General features: G+C 42.3%; 1 protein-coding gene across 1 annotated transcript in view; it reads right to left on the reverse strand.

The window, feature by feature from the left end:
* si:cabz01068815.1 (solute carrier family 51 subunit beta) overlaps positions 1-22,586 on the reverse strand; it is a 39,009-nt gene extending 16,423 nt beyond the window's left edge. Inside the window, exons 1-3 of the mRNA XM_046376236.1 lie at positions 22,484-22,586; positions 530-571; positions 56-439 (exon numbers count right to left, since the gene is read on the reverse strand). Of these exons, the coding sequence (XP_046232192.1) occupies positions 56-439; positions 530-569 (424 nt within the window). The 5' untranslated portion in view covers positions 570-571; positions 22,484-22,586. The remainder of the gene's footprint in view (positions 1-55; positions 440-529; positions 572-22,483) is intronic.
* Between the last annotated feature and the right edge of the window lie 585 nt (positions 22,587-23,171).

A 23,171-nucleotide genomic window follows, 5' to 3' on the forward strand; every position in this document is an offset into this window, starting at 1 on the left:
TGTCTACACAAACAGTCCAGATGATAACCTCTTTCTGCAATCCTCACTGACTTACTCAGTTTTTCCTGGCAGATGTCCCCCTCATCCAGAGATCTCCACTTTGAGTGTTTGCTCTCATGTGTGAAAACCAGTTGCTGACCATCTATTGACAGCAGCATAGATGTGTTTCTGCTGATCAGTCTGTTGTTGTCACAATCCCACATTAGTGCTGCAGCCTCCACTTTTGGGCCCCAACAGGCCTGGGTCTGGAGAGGCTCTCTCTGCATGGCTGACAAACATCTGGATGATGCAACACACATCAGCATGCCCTGACTGATCCACATCCACTGCTGAGACTCTGACTCCAAGTTACACTTCTTCAGCAGGACTTCACCTGTAGCTGCTGAATCTTCCAGACACAAGCTGTGCTGGGTGTTGTGGATCATGAATGAACTTGTCCCTGCAGGTGTTGTGAGAGTGACAGGTTTATATTAGTTAATGCAAATATATCTAAATTAGTTCTAAATGTCTGGAGGAAGCTTTAACTTACCTAACAGCAGGGGAAACAATAACATCCAGGCATTAAACATATCTATGGAGAAGGAAACAGTGTTATTAGCAATCATTAGCAGCAACTTGAGTGTGTGGAGTCATTTGTATTGGGTAACACGGTGGCAGTAGTATAGCTTAAGTTACTGTGGCAGTTACGGAGGTAACTTTGCACAAAGCTGGACTCTGTAGTGTCAGTAGCAAAAAAACAGGACCCTGGATAAGATCCTGTCCATCCTGGACAACACCTCCCACCCTCTGCACAGGACTCTGATCAGTCAGAGGAGTGTGTTCAGCACCAGGCTGCTGTCTCTGACCTGCTCCACAAACAGACTCAGGAACTCGTTTGTCCCTTTGGCCATTAGACTCTGCAACACATCTCTAAGTGTTCAGGGGTCACGATACCAGCAACAGTCTGTGCCTGAGTCACATCTGGCGTAAAATCTGAGGACAGTTACTCCACTATGCACCTTATCTTCTATGTTTTTGCACAATTAACCTGCTCTTTATAACTCATTTTTGGGTAGTAATCTGTTTACATCTGTTTAACTGTTGGTTTTAGTCTCCTGTTTTAATACACACAGTCATTCTGGCTGACTGGCTTTCTTTGCACTCTACTGTACTTTATGTAGCATATGTTAGTTTATTTAGTATATGTTTAGTCCGGTTTTCCTACTAACAGTTAGGCCTTGTTTGTTGGTTTACTTTTTTGACTAACCTATACTGCCGTAATGTGCTACTGGATGCTTGAATTTCCCTCAGGATCAATAAAGTATCTATCTATCTATCTATCTATCTATCTATCTATCTAACTTTAATTACAATTTTATACTCTACTATCAGTGTACTATCAGTTACTTTCTAAACAAATAAGTCTTCCTGTATTTTTGGCAGAGACCCTGAAAAAGTTCTTGTTCATAACTCTGGTATAGAAGCAGTGGACCACAACAAACACTCCTACAATCCTAATGTCAGCTGTCTAGGTTAAACCTATTCTGTATGTTTGTTTTTAGACATTAACTGCATGTGAAAATATGAAACTTCTGGGGGCAGGCAAAAGAATGAAGTTGTAAACTTATCATTATAGATGCAAAGACATCAAGTTATGTGTATGAGTAAAAGTAACCACTCCCCATTAACTAATTTGAGAAAATTAAATTCTACCTTTTATCACATAGCCTTTCACCTCCTATTGATGATGTGTGTGATTAACTAATATTTAAAATATTTTTTAAAGAAAATCAGTAAAAGTAAAATTCAGTTAGGATGAAGACAAATGCTAATGGTTCAAAGTTTTGATTACAGGTGGTTGGAAAACGTTCTTGTTTAAACAAAAGAAAACTTGATTTCATTGTGGTGGAAATGCAAACATATAGGTTGTTTTGTTGTTTGTGTCCTAATACTGTCATCAATGCACAATGATGTGTCCCTTTATCAGTATGTCATCGTCGCATGAGGAAACTCCAGATGAAGAGGGTTAAGGAGATTACAAACTGCAGGAGTTGGTGACAGATATTCTAATATAGAGCTGACAGGAGAGCAGTGTAAGAGAGTTCTGTGAGGGTTATCTTGCCTGTTAAAATTAGGAAAATGTTAAGGGTTATTAAGTAAAAGAAATCTATTGACAGTGAATTTCATGGAGCCACCTGAGAACAAGACTATGGGAAACTGTATCAAGAATGCCAATGTTGGACCTCCAAAACATATGACAAAACACGCATCCATCTTCATTTTTCCTACTTTATTGCAACATGCCCTCAGCAGGCTACAGCAACACATGTTCTCAGCCACGTATCAAACAACAACACTGCTCTTAAAGGCGCATCACCAGTACAATACTTTCTCTCAGCAAAATAATGAAAATTAAGGCAAAAATAATACTGCTGATCCTGATCTCATGAAGGCAACAACCAAAATCACAAAATAGCAGTTTTTTGGGGGTCATATTAACTGAAGTGAGCACAATGAAATAAAAATAAACCTGAAACATAAAATAATGATTCTAGTGCGCTACACCAAAATATGTCAAGATAATTAGTAATCCTCAAAGGGTAACCTAAATAATAAAGTGTCAACAATGAAGTCAGTTCAGGACAACCATCCTTAAAGAAGCAAAAATAATTTGGATCCTTCCTTGACTGTGAGATGAGCCCAGCATATATCTTCACTACAACAAAAGCACGTCAGTCCTATGCACAAAATGCCTATGCCTGCCCCAGTGAAAAGCAGATAGCAGGATGCTGTGGGACTAATATCCAAGTCTCACAGAGAATTCTGTGATCATGAGATACATGCTATAGAAAAATATATCAGGGATGAGCAGAGATCGAAGAAGCAAGAGAGAGATGTTTGAAGAAAAGTTGCTCAATTAGAACTGGGTGAACTGACAAATAAAAATCAGAAGAAGGTCCAAGTTATGAATGATAACACAGATGTGGTGACACCTGTTACACAACCACTTGCACCTCCTGCTCAGACTCCTTTGGCCATCAATGTCTGCACTCAGCAGCCAAGAGTACAACATGCTCCACCCATGAGGGGAACATCTGCACGGTCATGCAGAGGGGGTCAACGAGGGTGTCCCTCAATGAAAGGCCGCCTGGTGTTTGCTGAGACCTAGACACAATAGCCAAAATTGTCCAACAAATCCATGGCTGGTCTCTGAAAGGGCTGAGCGAGCAAGGAATTGCAGGTCATTCATCTCAACTTAAACAAAGGGGCCCAATGATTCCATGGGTGGGACCAAATCATGGGTGCTACAGGTTCAAGTGGAAGGCAGACCGACACTAATGCTAATTAAAACCGGAGTAGCTTACACATCTCTCAGTACAAATTATGCTTCTCACCATCCTATGTGTGGTAAATTTGTCAAGACTGTACGATTCTCAGGACAGACACCCATAATTCCAATGACAGCTCCAGACTATCCATTGAAAATGATAAAACTACACTGCCAATTTTGGTGTCTCATGAAACGCCAATCAATTTGCTGGAATAAGATGTATTCAAGGTGCAATCATGCAAATTCAAGGTAAAAATTTGGTGTGCATATTTGGTGTGCAGAGAAAGCAAATGTGTGTTTTTTTTGCGCTTGCAAGCACTGCTACTACTAAGCGTACTACTTCACTTTCTGTTGTTATGTGTTACTGGTGTTACTACCAGCTCTGTACTGCTCTCGAGTTTAACCTCGCTTAAGTTGTTCTACTATCTTTCATATTTTCACTTTGAACACCTGTTCGAGGCAAACACTTAATCACTCACTAAAGCAATTTTCACACTAATCTTATAATCGTTTAGCGTTCCTTAAACTCCGCTAGCTAGCTTAGCCTGTTTATTACTGATGGTTTATCTGTCACCCTCTCACTCTCCTGCTCTCTCCTGCTTAGTGTGTCACATGTTTATTCCTCAGTCTCATTTAGTGAAAATGATAAATGTAATAAATGGAGTTTATTTGCAACGCTGGAGGCGAATCATAAACGCGGCTCCGCACCATGGAAACAAGGTCATTATATGCTGTAGTTAGCCAGCCCCCATTATCTAGTGCACACCGATTTAGTGTAGCTCCTTCTAGCCGGTCCCAGGTAGCTCCTGATCAGCTGGGAAACCAGGGAAGTTGGGTGACTGTACGGAGGAAGCATAGTCTGAAGCACTAGCCCACGGTTCTCCCCCAACCTGTTCACATTTCCAAAACATTGTCCCCACTCAGACACACCCGCTTAGAAACCAGCTTTTGTAGATGACAGCTCTATAGTAAATGCATTCCTGGGGCCAGAGTGGGCGACTTTGAATTATATCCAAATAGCACACGTCGGCAGTAATGACACCAGGATGCACCAGTCAGAGGTCACTAATGTTAAAGATGAATCAGTGTGTACATTTGCAAATTTCTCTGGACCCCCACCCAATCTGACCAATGATGACATGTTTAGCTGCATGTCATCATTCAGTCACTGGCTTCTTCTGGGGAAGACCCGGTCTCATTTGGAGAGATCCCACTTCATCCCACTTTGGATCGAGCAGCTCTCATATCTAGAAATCTGACTGAGATCCTTATTAAACCAAAACCCTGACAACCCAGAGTTGAGACTAGGAGGCAGAGTTGCAGTACTACATGCCTCTCTGCGCTCCCATTCGCACAGTTACCCACCCAAAATCCCATACAGACTGTGTCTGTCCCCCGACCACCTAAATTCATTAAATCAGATACAAAAAGAGGAGTTATACATAAAAATCTAACAAAGATTAACACCAACACCTCCACCTTCAGTTGTAACAAATAGGAGAATTAAATGTGGACCGTTAAACATTAGATCTTTATCATCTAAAGCTGTACCAATTAATGAATTCATATTAGATAATAGTATAGATTTATTTTGTCTAACCGAAACCTGGCTTCGGCCAGCAGAATATGTCAGCTTAAACAATCACCCCAGTCATATTAATACTCACATTCCTCGAGACACCGGCCAAGGAGGTGGAATTGCAGCAATTTTTAACCCAAGCCTATCATTCAATGTAAAGCCTAACTACCAACTACCATTCATTCAAAAGCCTTATTCTTTCTCCTTAGTCTTTCAAACCCAACCTGGAAGACATTACAACCAATTTTTATTGTTGTAGTGTACCTATCGAGTCTCGTCCTTAAAACTAATAAAGTACTTATTATGGGTGATTTCAATATCCATGTGGACAATGGTAATGATAGCCTGTGCACAGTATTTATCTCTTTATCAGATTCAGCTGGCTTCTGTCATTGTGTACATAAACCCACTCACTGTTTCAACCACACTCTTGACCTTGTTCTGACATATGGCATTGAAGTAGAACATTTAAAAATCTTTGAACAAAATCCTCTTTTTTCTGACCATTGTTTAATACCTTTTGATTTGTATCACTTGACTACATACCACCAAGAAAAAACTCCTATGCTAGATATCTATCTGATAGTGCTGTGACTAAATTTAAGGAAGCAATTCTATTGTCATTTACTTCAGTATCATGTCCCGATATGGCAGAACATTACAATACTAAAGAAAAGTCTTGTGCCAACTGTAGTCTCCCTCAAATTGACCATTTTCTGGACAGTGCTGCAAGCTCATTAAGGACAACAATCGACTCTATTGCCTCGCTAAAAAAAATCACATAAAGCAAAAGAGACTTGCACCATGGTGTAATACCGAGGTTCGCAAATTAAAACAAAATGCGCAAAAACTTGAAGGAAAATGGCTTTCCTCCAAATTCATTGAATCTCGCTCAATCTGGCAAGACAGTCTTAGATCCCTTCGGACTGCCAGAGCAGCCTATTACTCAAAATTAATTGAGGATAACAAGCTTTCTGTTTCTGTTCAGTACTGTAGCCAGGCTGACAGAGAGCCATAGTGTCTTGTATCCCTGTGACAAGATTTAGCCAATCAGTTATTTGACTTTCTACGTAGTAATAGCTTACTTAAGGATTTTCAATCTGGCTTTAGAGCTTCATAGCACAGAGAGCATTGGTCAAAGTCAGAAATGACCTTCTATTGGCATCAGATAAGGGACTTATCTCTGTCCTTGTACTGTTAGACCCTTAGTGCTGCATTTGACACTATTGACCATTACATCTTATCACAGGTCGGAACACCTAATTGGCATTAAAGGAACTGCATTAAGCTGGTTTCAGTCCTGTTTATGCTATTCCATGCTCCCAACTTTGTGGGAAGAGTTTTGCCCCTTCCTGTTCCAACATGACTACACACCAGTGCACAAAGCAAGGTCCATAAAGAGTCCTGACCTAAGCCCGTTAGAATACCTTTGGAATGAATTAGAGTGAAGACTGCGAGCCAGGCCATCTCGTCCAACATCAATGTCTGACCTCACAAATGCGTCACATGTGACATCCAGTGTAGGTTGATATATGGTAATAGTGATGCCTCCCTCCCAGATGCACTGAACAACTTCTACACACGGTTTGAGGCACAGAATAATGTGGCAGTGAAGAATTCCATTTCTGCTCCTGATGACCAGGTGCTACGTCTCCCTACAGCTGATGTTTGGAGGGTTCTATGCTGATTAAATCCATGGAAGGCTGCTGGACTGGGCAACATCCCTGGAAAAGTGCTCAGGGAATGTACAAACCAGTTCATCTGACATCTTGACATCTGTAATATCTCTTCCTGAGGAAGCTGAGAACCCCCCCCCCCCACCCCCCCACCAATCCTCATCACCTTCTGTATCATATAACCACTGAGAGCATCCTATGCAGCTGCATTACTGCCTGGTATAATAACTGCACCACAGTGGATTGCAAGGGTAGTGAGAACAGTTATCATTGAGACATACACTGGGGGCTCTCTTCTCTCCTTCATGGACATCTACATCACATGCATTATTATTGTGGATGGCCATGCACACCCATCACACAAACTGTTCACGCTTGTGCCATCTGGCAAAAAGTACCGAAGCATTCGGGCTCTTACGACCAGACTGTGGAACAGTTTCTTTCCCCAAGCCATAAGACGCCTCAAGAGGCTGGACTGACATCAAATACACAACACAACATTGCACAACGGCACTTTACACCTCACACTGTTTACAATGACGGCTCAACCCACACCTTATACTATTTATAATAACTGTTCTACTTGTAAGTGTACCTGTTAGTGGCTGTCCCACGCACTCATAGCACCGTGTTCGTGTACCACTGTAAACAACTGAAATAATAATAACAAAAACCCTTGACTTGACTAATATGATACAAATATTCACCTGTGCAGTTTGAGAATCCTGTGCCATTTGCTCAGACCTGTCATAACATAACCATGACTGTTCAGCAGTAGCTGACAGTAGCCGATGTGTGGGGGCGACATATCAAAGAATACATTTCCACCTTCGTGGATTGGTCTTTGGTGAGAAACGCTGGTGAGAATGACGGTATCTGTACAGATGGTATATAAAGGGTAAAAGAAATAATTAAAGTTAATGAACTATCAGGCCAGATTCCCTGGTCCAAAAGAAGGTATACTCCAAATAAATTAATGAATATATTTGGATGATATAGGGCAGCCAAGAGGACTCACTAAAGAATTTAAAACAAGAAATGAGATCAAGTCTAGTCTCAAGTCTATATTTCTTTAAATAACACCAAACAAGAATGTAGACTGGATTAATCACATTTACTATAACCAACAGCAGTATATCAGTTACACTAATGAAGCCCTCATTGCAATTGCATGCAACAAGCAGAATGTCCTGGCAAAATAGACAAGCACTACACTGGATGTTAGCTGAAAGAGGTGGAGTGTGTCATGCGTTGTACCTACATAACCAGTAGTACTGCACCTGATGGGACGTTTTCAAACAAAAAAAAAATGTCAGTGTAATTATTTGATGTAAGAAGAAGAAGAAGAAGAAGAAGAATCAGCTTTATTGACAGTATATATATTTTTACATACACACCATCCTTAGTTGAACACACACATGCAACACCTGGCAAATTACATGCAGTGAAACACACACAGGAGCAGTGGGCAGCATCAGTCTCCCAGGGAGCATATTGGAGGGTTAAGTGCCTTGCTCAAGGGCCTCATCAGCCGGCTAATGGGGGGGGGGGGCATTTTTCGCATTAATCACTCCACCACATCCAATTTTTCCTGCCCGTCCGGTGGGGGAATCAAACCAGTGACTCTCCGATCACAAGCCGCTTCTACAGCCTCTAGGCCACGGCATATGATCTAAATATGGCTGCCAAATTTTCAAAAAGGTGTTATATTGTTTTCTGAGACAGTATGTGATTTTTTCCAGGGGAATGCAACTATTTTCAATTTAATTCAGTTTATTTATATAGCGCAAATTCACAACGAAAGTTATCTCGTGACACTTTCCAACTTGAGCAGGTCTAGACCAAACTGACAAACTATTCATCTCAAAATACCATCTGTCAATAAGAAGAGGGGAATCAGATTTCCATGACACCGCAATGCACTTGGCCACACGTAGAGCAACTTCCATAAACTTGAGTTGTGCATTGTTTAGAGAACTGCGAATACTCGTAAAGTTCCCCAATAGACACAGTTCGGGGTCCACTGGAACGTTAACTCCTATGATCCTGGTTAAAGTGGAGCAGATATCATGCCAGAAAGGCCTCATTTTCGTACACAGCCAGGTACAGTGCAGAAAGGAACCGACTTCAGTATCACATCTGAAGCACATTTCTGACAGGTTAGATTTGAACAAGTGTAATTTTTCTGGGGTAAGGCATAGTTGATGTAAAATGTTATAGTTTATCAATCTATGTTGGGCATTGGTAGTAGTTGACAAGCTCTTTTGACATAAATCTGTCCAAAACTGTTCCTCAATTGTAACATTAAGATCTGACTCCCTAGCTCTCAGAAAGGATCTTAGTGGGAGAAAACAGAAAATGGTTTAAGTGGACAAGTTATATTTCCTCTTCAGATGTTCAAATGACATGAGAAGTCCTTTATCGAAGCAATCCTCCAAATGTTGAATTCGTTTATGATGCCATGTGTCCAGGATCTTGTTGTCCAGAGTCATGGGTATAAGTTCATTTTGTTTGAAAGGTATTTTAGGTGACAATCCCACCTTCAATCCAAGACTTTGGTGAACCTCATGCCAAATTTTAATCAGATGTCTCAATAAAGGATTATCTGTCCTGTTGTTTACAGTTCCAGAATTATGCTTAGAAATGAAGTCACTGTGGATCTTTTCTTAGGGGGTACACTCCAATTTGTGTCCAAGAAGGGGCATCTCCACCCTCAAAAATGGATGAAATGAAGGTAGTTGTCTACAAATATACCAAGGTATTTTATATCATCCATAGGCCTAGCCTAGAGGTTGGAGAAGCGGCTTGTGATTGGAAGGTCACCAGTTCGATTCCCTCACCAGATGGGCAGGAAAAATCTGAGTGTAGTAGAGTGATTAATGTGAAAAATGCTCCCCAACTCCATTAGCTGGCTGATATACCCTTGAGCAAGGTACTTAACCCCCAACTTTCAAAAAACAAGGGATCTGACCTGCATGCCTCAGAGTCCTGGAGATGTACAGGTCTCGGAGAGATGAAAGGCTGCAGCCGATCACCTTCTCAGCAGAGCACACAGCATGCTGCAGTATGTGCTTGCCCCTGGCAGTGGCCCCAGCGTACCACACGGTGATGGAGTAGGTGAGGATGGACTCAATGATGGCCGTGTAGAACTGAACCATCATCTTGACTGGCACCTTGAGTTTCCTCAGCTGCCGCAGGAAGAACATCCTCTGCTGGGCCCTTTTGATGAGGGAGCTGATGGTCAGCTCCAACTTGAGGTCCCGGGTGATGGTGGTACCCAGGAAGCGGAAGGAGTCCACCATGGAGATGGGGGTGTCTGTCAGGGTGAGGGGGAGCGATGGAGCTGGCACTTTCCGAAAGTCAATGATCATGTCCACTGTCTTCTGGGCGTTCAGCTCCAGGTTGTTGTTGCCGCACCGGGACACCAGACGGTCCACCTCCCTCCTGTAGGCATCCCCGTCCGAGATGAGACCGATGAGGGTGGTGTCGTCTGGTGTGTACTGGTGCTGATGGTGCGGGTGTCTGAGACATTCTTCCCTAGCCTCACATGCTGTTTCCTGTCTGTCAGGAAGTCAGTGATCCACCAGCAGATGGGGTCAGGCATGTTCAGCAGAGACAGCTTGTCCTGGAAGAGAGCTGGGCGGATCGTATTGAAGGCAGAGCTGAAGTCCACAAACAAGATCCTAACGTAGGTTCCCGGGGAGTCCAGATGCCGCAGGATGAAGTGTAGAGTCAAGTTGACTGCATCGTCTACAGACCTGTTGGCTCTGTAGGCAAACTGCAGGGGGTCCAGGAGGGGGGTTGTGATGGACTTAAGGTGGACAGAACCATGCGAGTTAAAGCAAAGAGCACGACACATAGAGAAGAAATGGCGTTCAACAAAAAAGGATGAATTTTATCAGGCCTGGCAAGATAGTCTAAAAACATACAGGGCAACACAAACACAGCCAGAGCCAGTTATTACTCATCACTCATAGAAGTGAATAAGAACAGCCCCAGGTTTGTATTCTGTCATTTCCTCCTCTAAATGCACAACCTGTCTCTTAGATCCTATTCCTACTGGGAAGTGTTCCCTTTACTTGGCACCTCCTTCCTAGAGATTATTAATTTGACCCTGACATCAGGCTATGTCCCATAGACTTTTAAAGTTGCTGTAATCAAACCCTTGCTAAAAAAGCCCACTCTTGATCCAGGGGTTTTAGCAAACTATAGGCCTATCTCCAACCTGGTCTTCCTTTCAAAAATTTTGGAGAAAGTCGTGGCCAGTCAGTTGTGCAAGTATCTCCATAATAACAGCCTATTTGAAGTCTTTCAGTCAGGTTTCAGGGAACATCACAGCACAAAGACCGCACTGGTAAAAGTCACCAACAACCTGTTAATGGCCTCTGACAAGGGCTGTGTTTCAGTACTTGTCCTTATGGATCTCAGTGCTGCATTTGATACTGTTGACCACCAGACTAGAAAATCAAATTGGTATAAATGGAACTGCTTTGAGCTGGTTCAAGTCCTATCTATCAGATAGACATCACTTTGTACATGTAAATCACAACTCATCCATGCACACTAAGGTTAGCCATGGTGTTCCATAAGGTTCTGTGCTTGGCCCGATCCTATTCACAATCTGTGTGCTTCCACCAGGCAATGTGATCAGGAAGCACTGTATAAATTTTCACTGTTATGCTGGCGACACCCAATTGTATTTATCAGTGAAGCCAGATGAAAGAAATCAGCTAACACAACTGCAATCCTGTGTTGCAGATATTAAGTCCTGGACGACACAAAACTTTCTTCTACTGAACTCAGACAAAACTGAGGTTCTACTAGTTGGTCCAAAACATCTTAGACAATCTTTAGCTAATGATATAGCCTTTCATAATGGACTAGCTCCTGCCTCTTTCAACACACACATAAAACAAATCTTGAGGACTGCGTACTTCCACCTTCATAACATTGGAAAAATCAGGCATGTCCTTCCCTTAGATGCTGCTGAGAAGCTCATCCATGCCTTTGTTACCTCCAGGCTTGATTACTGTAACTCTCTTTTTTCAGGATGCCCTAAAAAGTCCCTCAGGACTCTGCAGCTCATTTAGAACTCCGCAGCTAGTGTTTTGACTAAGACTAAGAGGCGTGACCACATGGCCTCTCTACATTGGCTCCCAGTAAAATTTAGAGTAGAACTTAAGATCTTTGATGCTGCCTACTGCTCCTGTGTGGGTTTCACTGCATGTAATTTGACGGTGTTGCATGTGTGTGTTCAACTAAGGATGGGTCAAATGCAGAAGACGTATTCAGTGTGTGTATGTAAAAATATATATACTGTCAATAAAGCTGATTCTTCTTCTATTCTTCTTCTTAAAAGTAGACTTACTTAAGACCTTTTTGACAAAGCCTATAGTTAGGACTGTCACTAATCATGTCCCATCACTGGTACAATACTAACTCGCCCCCTTCACCGGAGCTCTTGTGCTCCATCTTTTCTCAGCACTTCTGGAGCATGCTGCTGGATCCAGGCAGTCACAGCAGAAGGCCGTCTACACTGAGTCTGGTTCTGCTCGAGGTTTCTGCCTGTTAAAAGGAAGTTTTTCCTTGCCACTGTCGCCAAATGCTTACTCATTGTGGGGTTTTGCCCTGGAACCTGTTTCTCTCTGATTCTCTTCTTTTTGTTGAATGTGTTGTAAAGTGTCTTGAGATAACTGTGTTATGAATTGGCACTTTAAATAAAATTGAACTGAACTGAAATTTAATGTGTGCCGATGTGAAAACCCCAGGCTTCACAAGAGGACGTGTTCAAATGGATCCAAGATCTGTGGAGGAGACGCGGCAGATAGCTCACCTAAGGGTCCATGTTGAAATTGTTATAGGTTTGGTACGCAACCAGTATCACATACTTCAGCATACCATACCAGTGAACCTACTGGTTCCACTTGAGGGTGAGGAATTTTCCTTCATTGACAAGCTTGTGACTGTGCTTTGGGAATCTGACCAGTGATGCCATGTATAGCCGCATGTCATCGCTCCGTTGCTGGCTGTCACGGTGGTGTCCAGAAAACAACGTAGTCTTTATAGATAACTGGGAAACTTTCTGGGGAAAACCTGGCCTTATTAGCAGAGACGGCATTCATCCCACCTGGGGTGATGCGGCTCTTATTTCTACCAATATGGCCAAGTTTATTAGACAACCAACACCCTGACAACCCAGGGTCGAGGCCAGGAAGCAGAGTCGCTGTCTTACACACTTCTCTGCTGCTTCTGTAGGGCTGCCGCCCTCCGTTAAAAGTAGAATAAATAAAAATATAAATGCACACAGTAATACTAAGTTTAACAATCCCATAGAAATAGTGTCAGTGCCTCGTCCTCCCATAGTCCAACTAGCACAAAATTTAAGAAGTGTTAATCATAATAACCTAATAAATACAAACTAGCAAATGTTTAGAGTCAAAAATAGGACAATCAGATGTGGATTATTAAATATACGATCCCTCCACTCTAAATACCTCCTAGTCAGTGATCTAATTATTGATCATCAGTCTGATATATTCTGCCTCACTGAGACTTGGTTACGGGATGAAGAGTATGTTAGTTTAAATGAATCAACTCCATCTGGTTATATTAACTATCATGTTCCTCGAGGCACAGGCCGAGGAGGAGGAGTGGCAGCAATCTACCACTCCAGTCTTCAGATTAACCCCAAACCTAAATCTATCTATAGTTCATTTGAGAGTCTCACTCTCACCCTGTCTCACCAAAACTGGAAGTCAGAAAAGCCAGTTTTATTAGTTGTTGTGTATCGCCCACCTGCTGCTGCTTACTCAGAGTTCCTGTCTGAGTTTTCTGACTTCTTATCTAGTTTAGTGCTCAGTACAGATAAAGTCATTATAGTGGGTGACTTCAACATTCATATGGATGTTGACTCTGACAGTCTTAAGACAGCCTTTAATTCACTCTTAGATTCAATAGGTTTCCTTCAGATAGTGAATGAACCAACACACTACCATAATCACACAGTCGATCTGGTTCTCACCTACGGCCTAGAAACTAAGAACCTGTTAGTTGTCCCTCAAAACCCTCTCCTTTCAGACCATTCACTTGTAATTTTTGAACTAACTCTAACAGACTTTACAGCACACAACAAAAAGGTCTACTACACCAGATGCCTCTCTGAAGATAGTGTAGACAGATTTAGGGATGCAATCCCATCACAGCTCCCCTCAGCACCGTGTACCAGTACAACAGAGCGTACTGATTTAAACGTTACTCCTGGAGAAATTGATTCTTATGTTAACAACACTGCACCTACGTTGCAGTTTTAGATATGGTTGCTCCACTGAAAAAAAAGGTTACAAATCATAGGAGGCTAGCTCCTTGGTATATTCAAATATACAAACACTGAAGCAAACATCAAGACAGATGGAGAGGAAGTGGTACTCCTCCAAATCAGCTGAATCCCAGAGAGCCTGGAAAGACAGTCTATTGGCATAAAAAAAGGCCCTTCGTAAAGCCAGAACAGCCTATTATTCAACATTAACAGAGCAAAACAAGAACAATCCACGTTTTCTCTTTAACACTGTAGCCAGGCTGACAAAGAGTCACAGCTCTGTTGAGCCTTGTATTTCTGCAGGTCTTAGTAGTGAAGACTTCATGAGTTTCTTCACCAATAAAATCAATAACATTAGAGAAAAAAATCAATATCAATAAAGCTGATATAGTGCCTTCTCTAGAAACCTCTTTTAATCCTCATCCATCTCTGGACAGCTTCCTGCCCATAGACCTCCCGAGCTGACCTCCAGCATTAACAAATCTAACCCAACTACATGTCTCTTAGGCCCCATCCCAACTAAGCTCCTCAAGGACATTTTTCCCTTGATTGGCGTTTCCTTCTTAGATCAAATCAACTTATTGTGGCCAGGTGAGTTATTTCCTCCCCGCCGCTATATGGCACTGTCCCACGGTTCCAGTGGCGTGTGTGATTGTGGGGCGGCCCCACAGCTATTTACGATGGTAGGTGGCTGCGCTCTCTCTCTCTTCTTCCTCCTTGTGCAGCGGTAGCCTGCAGCAGTAGCTGTGGTGAACATGGGTGCCGTGGTGCTCTGGTATCCAGGTATGTGTTTTGTGTGTTCTGTCTGTGCGCCAAGGTACGTTGCAGTCACAGCGGCTGTGATTTGTTTTGCAGCGTGCGTTGTGGCGGCGTGTATGCGGTGGGGCTGTCGTGTCCTCTTGCCTGGGTCCGCCTGCGGTGTTGGCACGGTAGGTTGTGGCAATATTGTGCTAGCTGGATCTCTCTGTGCTGATGCTGTTTTCTTTTTGATCTGCAGCGGTGGTTGTGACGGGAGTGGCTCACCCACCGTTAGCGTGGCCTCCCTTCCCTCGCCTTCTTATCGGTGCACCGGGTAGGTGCTGCTGTTCTGGTTGTGCTGCTGTTCTGGTTGCGCCGCTGTTCTGGTTGCGCTGCTGTTCCGGTTGCGCCGCTGTTCTGGACGCGAAGTCGCTCGGGACGCGAAGTCGTTCCGGACGCGGAGCGTGTGCTTCCGAGGGACTGTTTAAAGACTAAATTGAATCCGTTGGTGGCGGTTGGTGTTTTATTCTTGGTTTTGTTTCTCTGGATTATTATTTTGATTTATTGTGTAAACTTAGGTTCAACTTTTGTATGTGTGTATCTGTATTTCTGTGTATTGTTTCTGGGTTAAATTTAGTTAAGTCGGTTTAGTTATTGAGTTTTTCCTTTCCTTTTTATTTTTCTTCCTTGTTTTGTTTATTGGAGTGTGTGAGTGTCTGTATTTTAAGTTGCCATGTTGTTGGGTCCCTGTGATTAATTTCTTTTTTTTTGTTTTTGCTGTACAGGAGCTGTGGCCTGGTGGTGGCAGTGGTCCCCATTTCCTGGTGCTGGGTTTTGTCTTCACATCCTTATTTTATTAGATTGCAGTGTCACGGTGTGTAGGTTGCTCCCTTTTCTTTTTTTCCTTCCCACCCTCAGTACACCACAGCCCTGTTGGCTCTTGGTTTTTTTGACTTTGCAGGGCCCCAACGTACCTTGTTCGTGATAGGCTACAAATGTTAGCATTTTTGATCAAATTTTATTGTGTGCTCGTTTTTCTTCTCTTTTTGTGATTTAATAAAAATTGTTTTTTTCTACCCGTCCCTTGCCCTGTGTGTGACCTGGACCTGTGTGCATTTCCTGGGGTTGAGGCACCTCTCCTCCAGGTGGCGTTGTCAGCAACTGTCATTTATTTTTTACTTCCCTCCTGAACTCTGCCACATTATCTTTAACAACAGGTTATGTACCACAGGTGTTTAAAGCCGCTGTTTCGACCTTTCAATCCAATGTCTACTGTTGACATCTGCCTGTCATTCTTCTGTACACCGACTATTGGCAGGGTGGTTCTCCCTTGCGGGCCAAAATTTAACTGAATTGATAGGATAGTGGTTTTCAACAGCATATGAAAAATACATGAATGATACAGCATTTCATTATAATGTCATTGTTATAATTTCAGTCTTGTGTAATGTTAAAATCATATTGAGGTGGTATCAAAAGTGAAACTGAACAGATGAATCACATGAAAATTTAAAATTTTTATGAGTTGAGATTTTGTTTTACTTGTCTTTTTAGTAATGTTGTTCTCATGCTGCTTTCCTGCCTGTACAACATCCATTGCACGTCTGCCCGTCCTGGGTGAGGGATCCCTCCTCTGTTGCTCACCCTGAGGTTTCTTCCATTTTTTCCTGTTAAAAGTTTTTCTGGGAGTTTTTCCTTAGTCGATGTGAGGGTTGAAGGGCAGAGGATGTTGCTGATGTTATGTTAAGCCCTTTGAGACAAACTTCTTGTAAAAATGGGCTATACAAATAAAGTTGTCTTGTCTTGTCTTTGCTTTAAGTAATCTATCTCCCAGTATTGTCATTAAACAAAGCCCTGCAATACCAGATAGTGACTGAGGAACAAAGAGAATTAAAAAAAAACAGACTGTACATTGTATCTTATTCATGTATTTTCAATATCTGTGGTTTTCTGTTAATCTTCCTCTGCTTATTTCTATTTATCCTTAGCATGTCATTGATATGTCAGGCACAGGAAAATCTCCTCACCTGCTACTTGCACATATGGCGACAAAGACCGGGCCTGCACTTTATAAAGAAAGGTAATAAAACCATGCCTGATGGTGATAATAAATTGTAGTTAAGTGGCAATATATGAAACTATATTCCAACTACTTTAATTGAGCCATAAGAAGTCCTCTGTGAGATCACACCATTTACTTAAGCAATAATGTCTGAACACTTCTTGTTTTGAAGTCTTTTCAGTTTATTACAAACGTTCTTGTGCAGTGCAGGGACACTGTTAAAGTTCCAGTAACAGTGCAAATAAGGTGCCAACAGCAAAAGATTGTGTGAAAACAGATAAATAACACTGCAAATGAGGTAAAAAATGAAAATACAATGTGCAAACCCAGATAAATATCACTGCACATGCTCATATGGATCTATTCCACCAATTTTACTAATTTTTTCGAGAAACAGAGCCTTTGGAACAGGGTCCAGCTTGTCTCGGTATGGTCCATTTTTCCATCCTCTCTCTCTCGCAGCACCATATCTAACGCAAAGTGATGTAAACAAAAAACTCTTGCCCACAAAAATGGTGACCGCGGCACACAATGCAATGCATTGCAAGATCACATGCTTTTTCTAGCCCCATAGAGTTTTACTAGACTACAAGGTAGCGAGTCTTGTTAATGTAACAGCAAAAAGTTTGTCTCTAAAAATCCAGTTGATTCTCTTTGTCGAGGCATTTAATGCAGAAGTAGCTCCTTCAGAGTTCGACACGTGATGTTACACCAATAGAGTACTCGCTTTTCGTCAACAGAATGGCAAGATGCCTCCGCGGTTTTATTCAACGTTACGGATAAAGAGAAAAACACCCAAAAGTCCTCTGAAGTGGGCCAAATGGATTCTCAACAGTGCTGTATACATAGCTGCATCCTTTTTGCTGTTAGCTTAACAAGACTCATTATTTTTAATGATGTAAAGATTGTTTCAAGATACAAGATAGGTTTATTTGTCACATACACAATCATACACGGTACAATGTGCAGTGAAATTTTTGTATGTCCCTGCTACCAAAAAATAGGTAAGTAAAAATCAAAAATTAAATATTGTAAAATAGAAACCTTATTAAAATAAAATTAAAAATGTGAGAATGTGCCGTATTTACATGTGCAGTATTTACATGTAGTGCATGTAGTGCAGGTGGGAGTAGGATTGTCCAGATTAACGCTCACTGTTGAGCAGACGGATGGCCTGGGGGAAGAAGCTTTTCCTCATCCTCTCCGTGTTGGTTCTCAGGCAGCGGAACCGATGGCCTGATGGCAACAGAGAAGAGCGAGTGTTCGGGATGATGGGGCTGCCTGAGGATCTTCTCAGCTCTCGACCTGCATCGTTTGATGTAAATGTCCTGCAGGTCAGGTAAAGTTGTTCTGATTGTCCGTTCAGCTGAGCGGACTACCCTTCTAAGGGCCGAGAAGTCCTGCTTTGTGCAGCTGCCCATCCATGTGGTGATGCTCCCACACAAGATGTTCTCAGTGGTGCAGGTGTAAAAGTTCCTGAGCACCTTGAGGGGGAGTCTGAAGTCTCTGAGGCGTCTGAGGTGGAACAGACGCTGCCTGGCCTTCTTAACAGTCCTGTTAATGTGCAGTGACCAGGACAGGTCCTGTGTGATGGTCACACCGAGGTATTTAAAACTGTCCAGGCTCTTCACCTCAGACCCGCCGATGCAGAGTGGACGGATGTCCTTTTGCTGCTTCTTCCTGTAGTCCACAATCAGCTCCTTAGTTTTGCTGACGTTCAGCAGGAGGTTATTCTCCTGGCATCAGCTCTCCAGGTGGGTGACCTCCTTCCTGTAGGCATCCTCCTCCTTTATAATGATGTTGCTGTCTGATGTGGACACACAGTCATGTGTGTACAGGGAGTACAGCATGGGACTCAGCACGCAGCCTTGGGGGGATCCAGTGTTGAGGGTGAGGGGGGGATGAGCTATGGGAGCCCACGCATACCATCTGTTGTCTGCCAGTAAGGAAGCTGTGGATCCACCTGCACAGGGAGAAGTTCAGTCCAAGATCACACAGCTTAGTTACCAGCCTGGAGGGGACTATGGTATTGAATGCTGAGCTGTAGTCCACAAACAGCACTCTCACATAGTTCCCCATCCTAGTGTCTATGTGGGAAAGTGTCTTGTGCAGCAGGAAGGTTATGGTGTCATCTGTGGATCTGTCTGGGCGGTATGCAAACTGTAGGGGCCCTCAGCGCGTCATGGACAGTTTTGTCCACCCACGGCTTCTGGTTGGGAAAAGTTCTGATGGTGGCTGTTGGTGTTATGTCCACCATTTTCCCGATAAATCCCACAACAGCTTCCGTGAACTCGTTGATGTCATCGCCCAAGTTGCACCGAAACATGTCCCAGTCAGCAGAATCCAGTACACCCCGCCGAGCGGCCTCTGATTGGTCAGTCCACCGTGTTACTTCTCTGACTGCAGGAGATTCCTGCTTCAGCCGTTGTTTATATTTCGGCATGAGAAGGACTGCACTGTGGTCCGAAAGGCCAAACGAAGACAGAGACTTGGCCTTGTAACCATCCTTGAAAGGAGAGTAACAGTGGTCCAGAGTCCTCTCTCCTCTGGTGGGGCAGTCAATGTGTTGTTTAAACTCTGGTATCACCTTCCTCAGGTTAGCACAGTTAAAGTTCCCGGCCACAATGAGGGCTGCATCAGGCTGGTTAGCTTGATAGGTGGATATAGCTTCATGTAGCTCTGTGAGGGCAATGTCCGTGTTCGCCTGTGGTGGGATGTAAACAGCGCTGATGATGACCGAAGTAAACTCGCGGGGCAGGTAGAAAGGACGGCACTGGATGGTCAGGAGCTCCAGGTCAGGGGTGCATGAATGTTTTAGAGGCACAACGTTCCTGCTCTCACACCAGTTGTTGTTCACCATCAGACACACACACTAGATTTACCAGACTCACCTGTCCTGTCCTTGCAGTGAACTGAGAAGAACTCCGCTGGTTGAACGACGTGGTCCGGAATCAGGGGGGTCAGCCATGTCTCAGTGAGGCAGATGACATTACAGTCTCGTATATCCCTCTGGAACTTTATTCTGGCCCTGAGTTCATCAACCTTGTTTTCCAGTGACTGGACATTGGCGAGTAGGATGCTGGGCAGAGGTGAATGGTGTGCTCTGCGTCTCAGTCTGTTCCTAACGCCGGCTCGTTTCCCTCGGGGCCTTCTCCATGACGCCTGTGCGTCCATTGTTGTTGTTGTTGTTGTAGCCTGCCCGTAGGATGTCGACGGGCCAAGTCGGGTCCGGGATTAAGTTGATAGGAGCACAATTTGAGTACTGTGCTCTGAGGTTAATTAGGGTCTCTCTGTCGTATGTGTTACGACCTAGAATGGGATGGCTTAACAAGTTAAAAATCACGCTAAAAACTACTATATACAAGCAAATCTCGGGAGCAGGTAGGACAGCGGCCGACCTCACCAGCGCCATCTTGAATTAACCCCAGACTGCGGAGCGAAATTCGATTTCTAAGACTTTTCGTGGTGCATCTTGCGATCTACTAAAACTCTACGGTAAAACTTCCCACGTGGATGCTGCGATGTGACTGGAGCAGAAGCAGCCAATCACAAGTTTTCGCCATCCAAGTTCTCTGATTGGTTAACCTTTGTGTCCCATTTATAACGTGCAAAACTTGAGCAAGTGCGCAAGTCAAGTTGAGTGCGCGTAGCAGTCTGTCTGAGCACAGAGGAAGATATTGTGAACATGCAGCAGTCTGCCTTGTCTGCTCAACCATAAGTTTTGTGCGCACAATTTTAATTTTTCCTCAAAATACAAGTTGCGTGCTTGCAAAATGTTTTTTTTGTGCGCTTCACCAATGCGCCCTGTACACCCTCAGAATTTCCCATGCACACTCAGAATTTCCCTTTGTGCACTCAGAACTGTGGCATGAATATAATTCCATAGACAATCACTCAACAGAGTTAGAGGAGACAAATGGACTGGCTGGAGTTCTGTGTTCTAAAACTCAATGATTCAAGAAGAATATGATTGATATTACCATACATCGCATGTTCTAGAACCTGTCTATGATGGCTCAAAATGTGCAGAAACACACATAGAGCTGAGGAAGTGATAATTGTTATGACGTCTATATCTGTCTGACGGGGACAACACAGAAGACTACTATAAGTGCTGATCCATAAGAGTGGATCATATTTGGTATATGTATTTGATTTTGGTCTTTGAGTCATGTATTATTAGTTTATTCTGAGTTATACTTTACTTTAACTTTACTAATTTTGGAATTGTGTGCTATAGAGTTGTGAATATTGTGTGTATTGTTTTGGCATGTATTCATTTAGCTCATGTCATGTATTCAGTCTTTCATATGTACAATTGAGAGAAAAAGTTACTACAGTACAATATTATATGTCATGTATCATATGTATCAAGATGATTGAATTTAAACTCATTTTGATTGTGATATTTTTTGTTAATAAATAATGCACACTGCAGGCAAGTGCTAGCTTGTGTTTTGCTATTACATACATAACCTGTTTGAATATCCTATGCTCATTATACTTGTATGATCAATGGAAGCAGAGACATGATCACTCAAAAAAAATAGGAAAGGATTCTGGGTTTTGTGAGGGAATTTTCCCAAAGAATTGGCACTGTTGTTGTATTTTTTGCCCTCACTTGTGTTGTTTGCTGGTGTGGGGGTCTAATGACGCCCATAGGGAAGAATATATATGTTATGGTCAATTTCCCCACTGCGGGATCAATAAAGTTCATCTTATCTTATCTTATGGTAAATATGTCTCATGCTAAAAGTGTTTTGTAACAGTGAAAATCTCTCATGGTCAATATATTGTGTAACAGCAGTTGAAGTTCAGATACTTGGAAATGATTGTGATTAAACAATGCAGTCTGGAAACTGCGGAGGTAGACATTAGGGATTTTGGCAGAAGAGTGTTAAAAACAGTGAAACATGGGAAGATTAGATAAAAGCTTTACGGTAAGGAGTGGGTGGCTATGAGATATAAATATCATACTGTTGATCTTGATTCAAGATTGTCTTTATTGTGATTGTATATTTGATTACAGTCAAATTCGTAGATCTACTCTACAGTGTCTACAGCATAAAAGACAAACATGGAACATCTAATTAATACACAATACGTTAATAATAAAAAATGGGTTATAAAAAGTAACAATTAATCATTCATATATACATATAATGAGTAATAATACAATGCAAATGTTGCTGAATAGTGCAAGATGGCTGAATTTGTGTTCTGTTTTCTACTATTTAATGTGCTGATGGCTCTGGGAAAAAACTGTCTCTAAACCTATTAGGTTCATGTTTTTAGTGCTCTGTAGGCAAATGCTCTTGGACTGGAAGATAAAACCAGAGCCCCAGGAGAAAATTCACAGAAATACAATCAAACTCAATGAGACTCCTTCTTAATGCCTTTTCTGAATATGAGTGTGAATATGAATCGGTAAGTAAAAAAATATCTTCAGTATAAATTCCCTGATTACCTCCTCATTCCCCAAATTCTCATCTAGATCCTTTGAACGTACCATTAATTAGTACTATACTTGTACAACATAAGGATACACCTTGAATTGCAAAGAATTATGCTGTATGTTGTGAGACATACTATAAAATGTTATGAAAGTTTCATGTGCCAGTGTTTGCAAAGTACCCCAAGCAACCCAAGCAACTAAAACAACTTTACCTTTCACAAAAATGATTAATTTCATCATCAATAATTTGAATCAACACATTGCTGTGTTTATGAGCAAATTTTCATTTCTCATGTTCTACCATAACATTAGAATTACATACATTACACAGTAAGTACTTGTACTCACTTCTATGATGATCTGTCCCTGGCTGAGATGAGAAGGAGTGAAAGTCTGAATGCTCAGCAGACACAAAGAAAGTTCAAATACAAAGTTCATGGGGAGGAGCCTGCAGATCATTTCATTACTCTGCTGTCACTCTTATCACAGAGTGAGACAAACTGCCATCATAAGCACATAGAGTATGCTGGATATAGCATGATGTGCATATTTATTGAGGAAAGCATTGTAAATCTGTTTATTGACTTTATTGTCCACTGTGAGTTGATCAGACTTTACTTTTTTATGTGTTTGTACCATCTACAGTTGTTTAAATGGAGACTCATAAAGGAACTGCAGAACCACCGAAACAAAGTTCAGGAAGTTAAATATCAGGGCTTTGACCCTGTTGCTTGGTTACTGTTTAGACAGCCTTGCAGCAACCTTGTCTTTGCTGTTTGAAAGAATATGTGACTCATGGGTCAAGTACCTGCATAACCACACCAAGAGATTGGCATTTGGTTGTTAAAGGGTTTTATTGTCATTGTCATTATTTAGCAGAGGTGCGGAGAGGTAAATAACCTCTGTGTCACTGAACATGATTGTATCTGTTTGAAATAATTATTTTCTGCACATGAGACTCAACACTTCAGATGTCCAGCTGTTAACCAGTTAATGCTGCTTAACAGTTAATGCTGATAACTGACATAGTGAATGA

This window comes from Scatophagus argus, chromosome 1, assembly GCF_020382885.2.
Source record: "Scatophagus argus isolate fScaArg1 chromosome 1, fScaArg1.pri, whole genome shotgun sequence".
Classification (NCBI taxonomy): domain Eukaryota; kingdom Metazoa; phylum Chordata; class Actinopteri; family Scatophagidae; genus Scatophagus; species Scatophagus argus.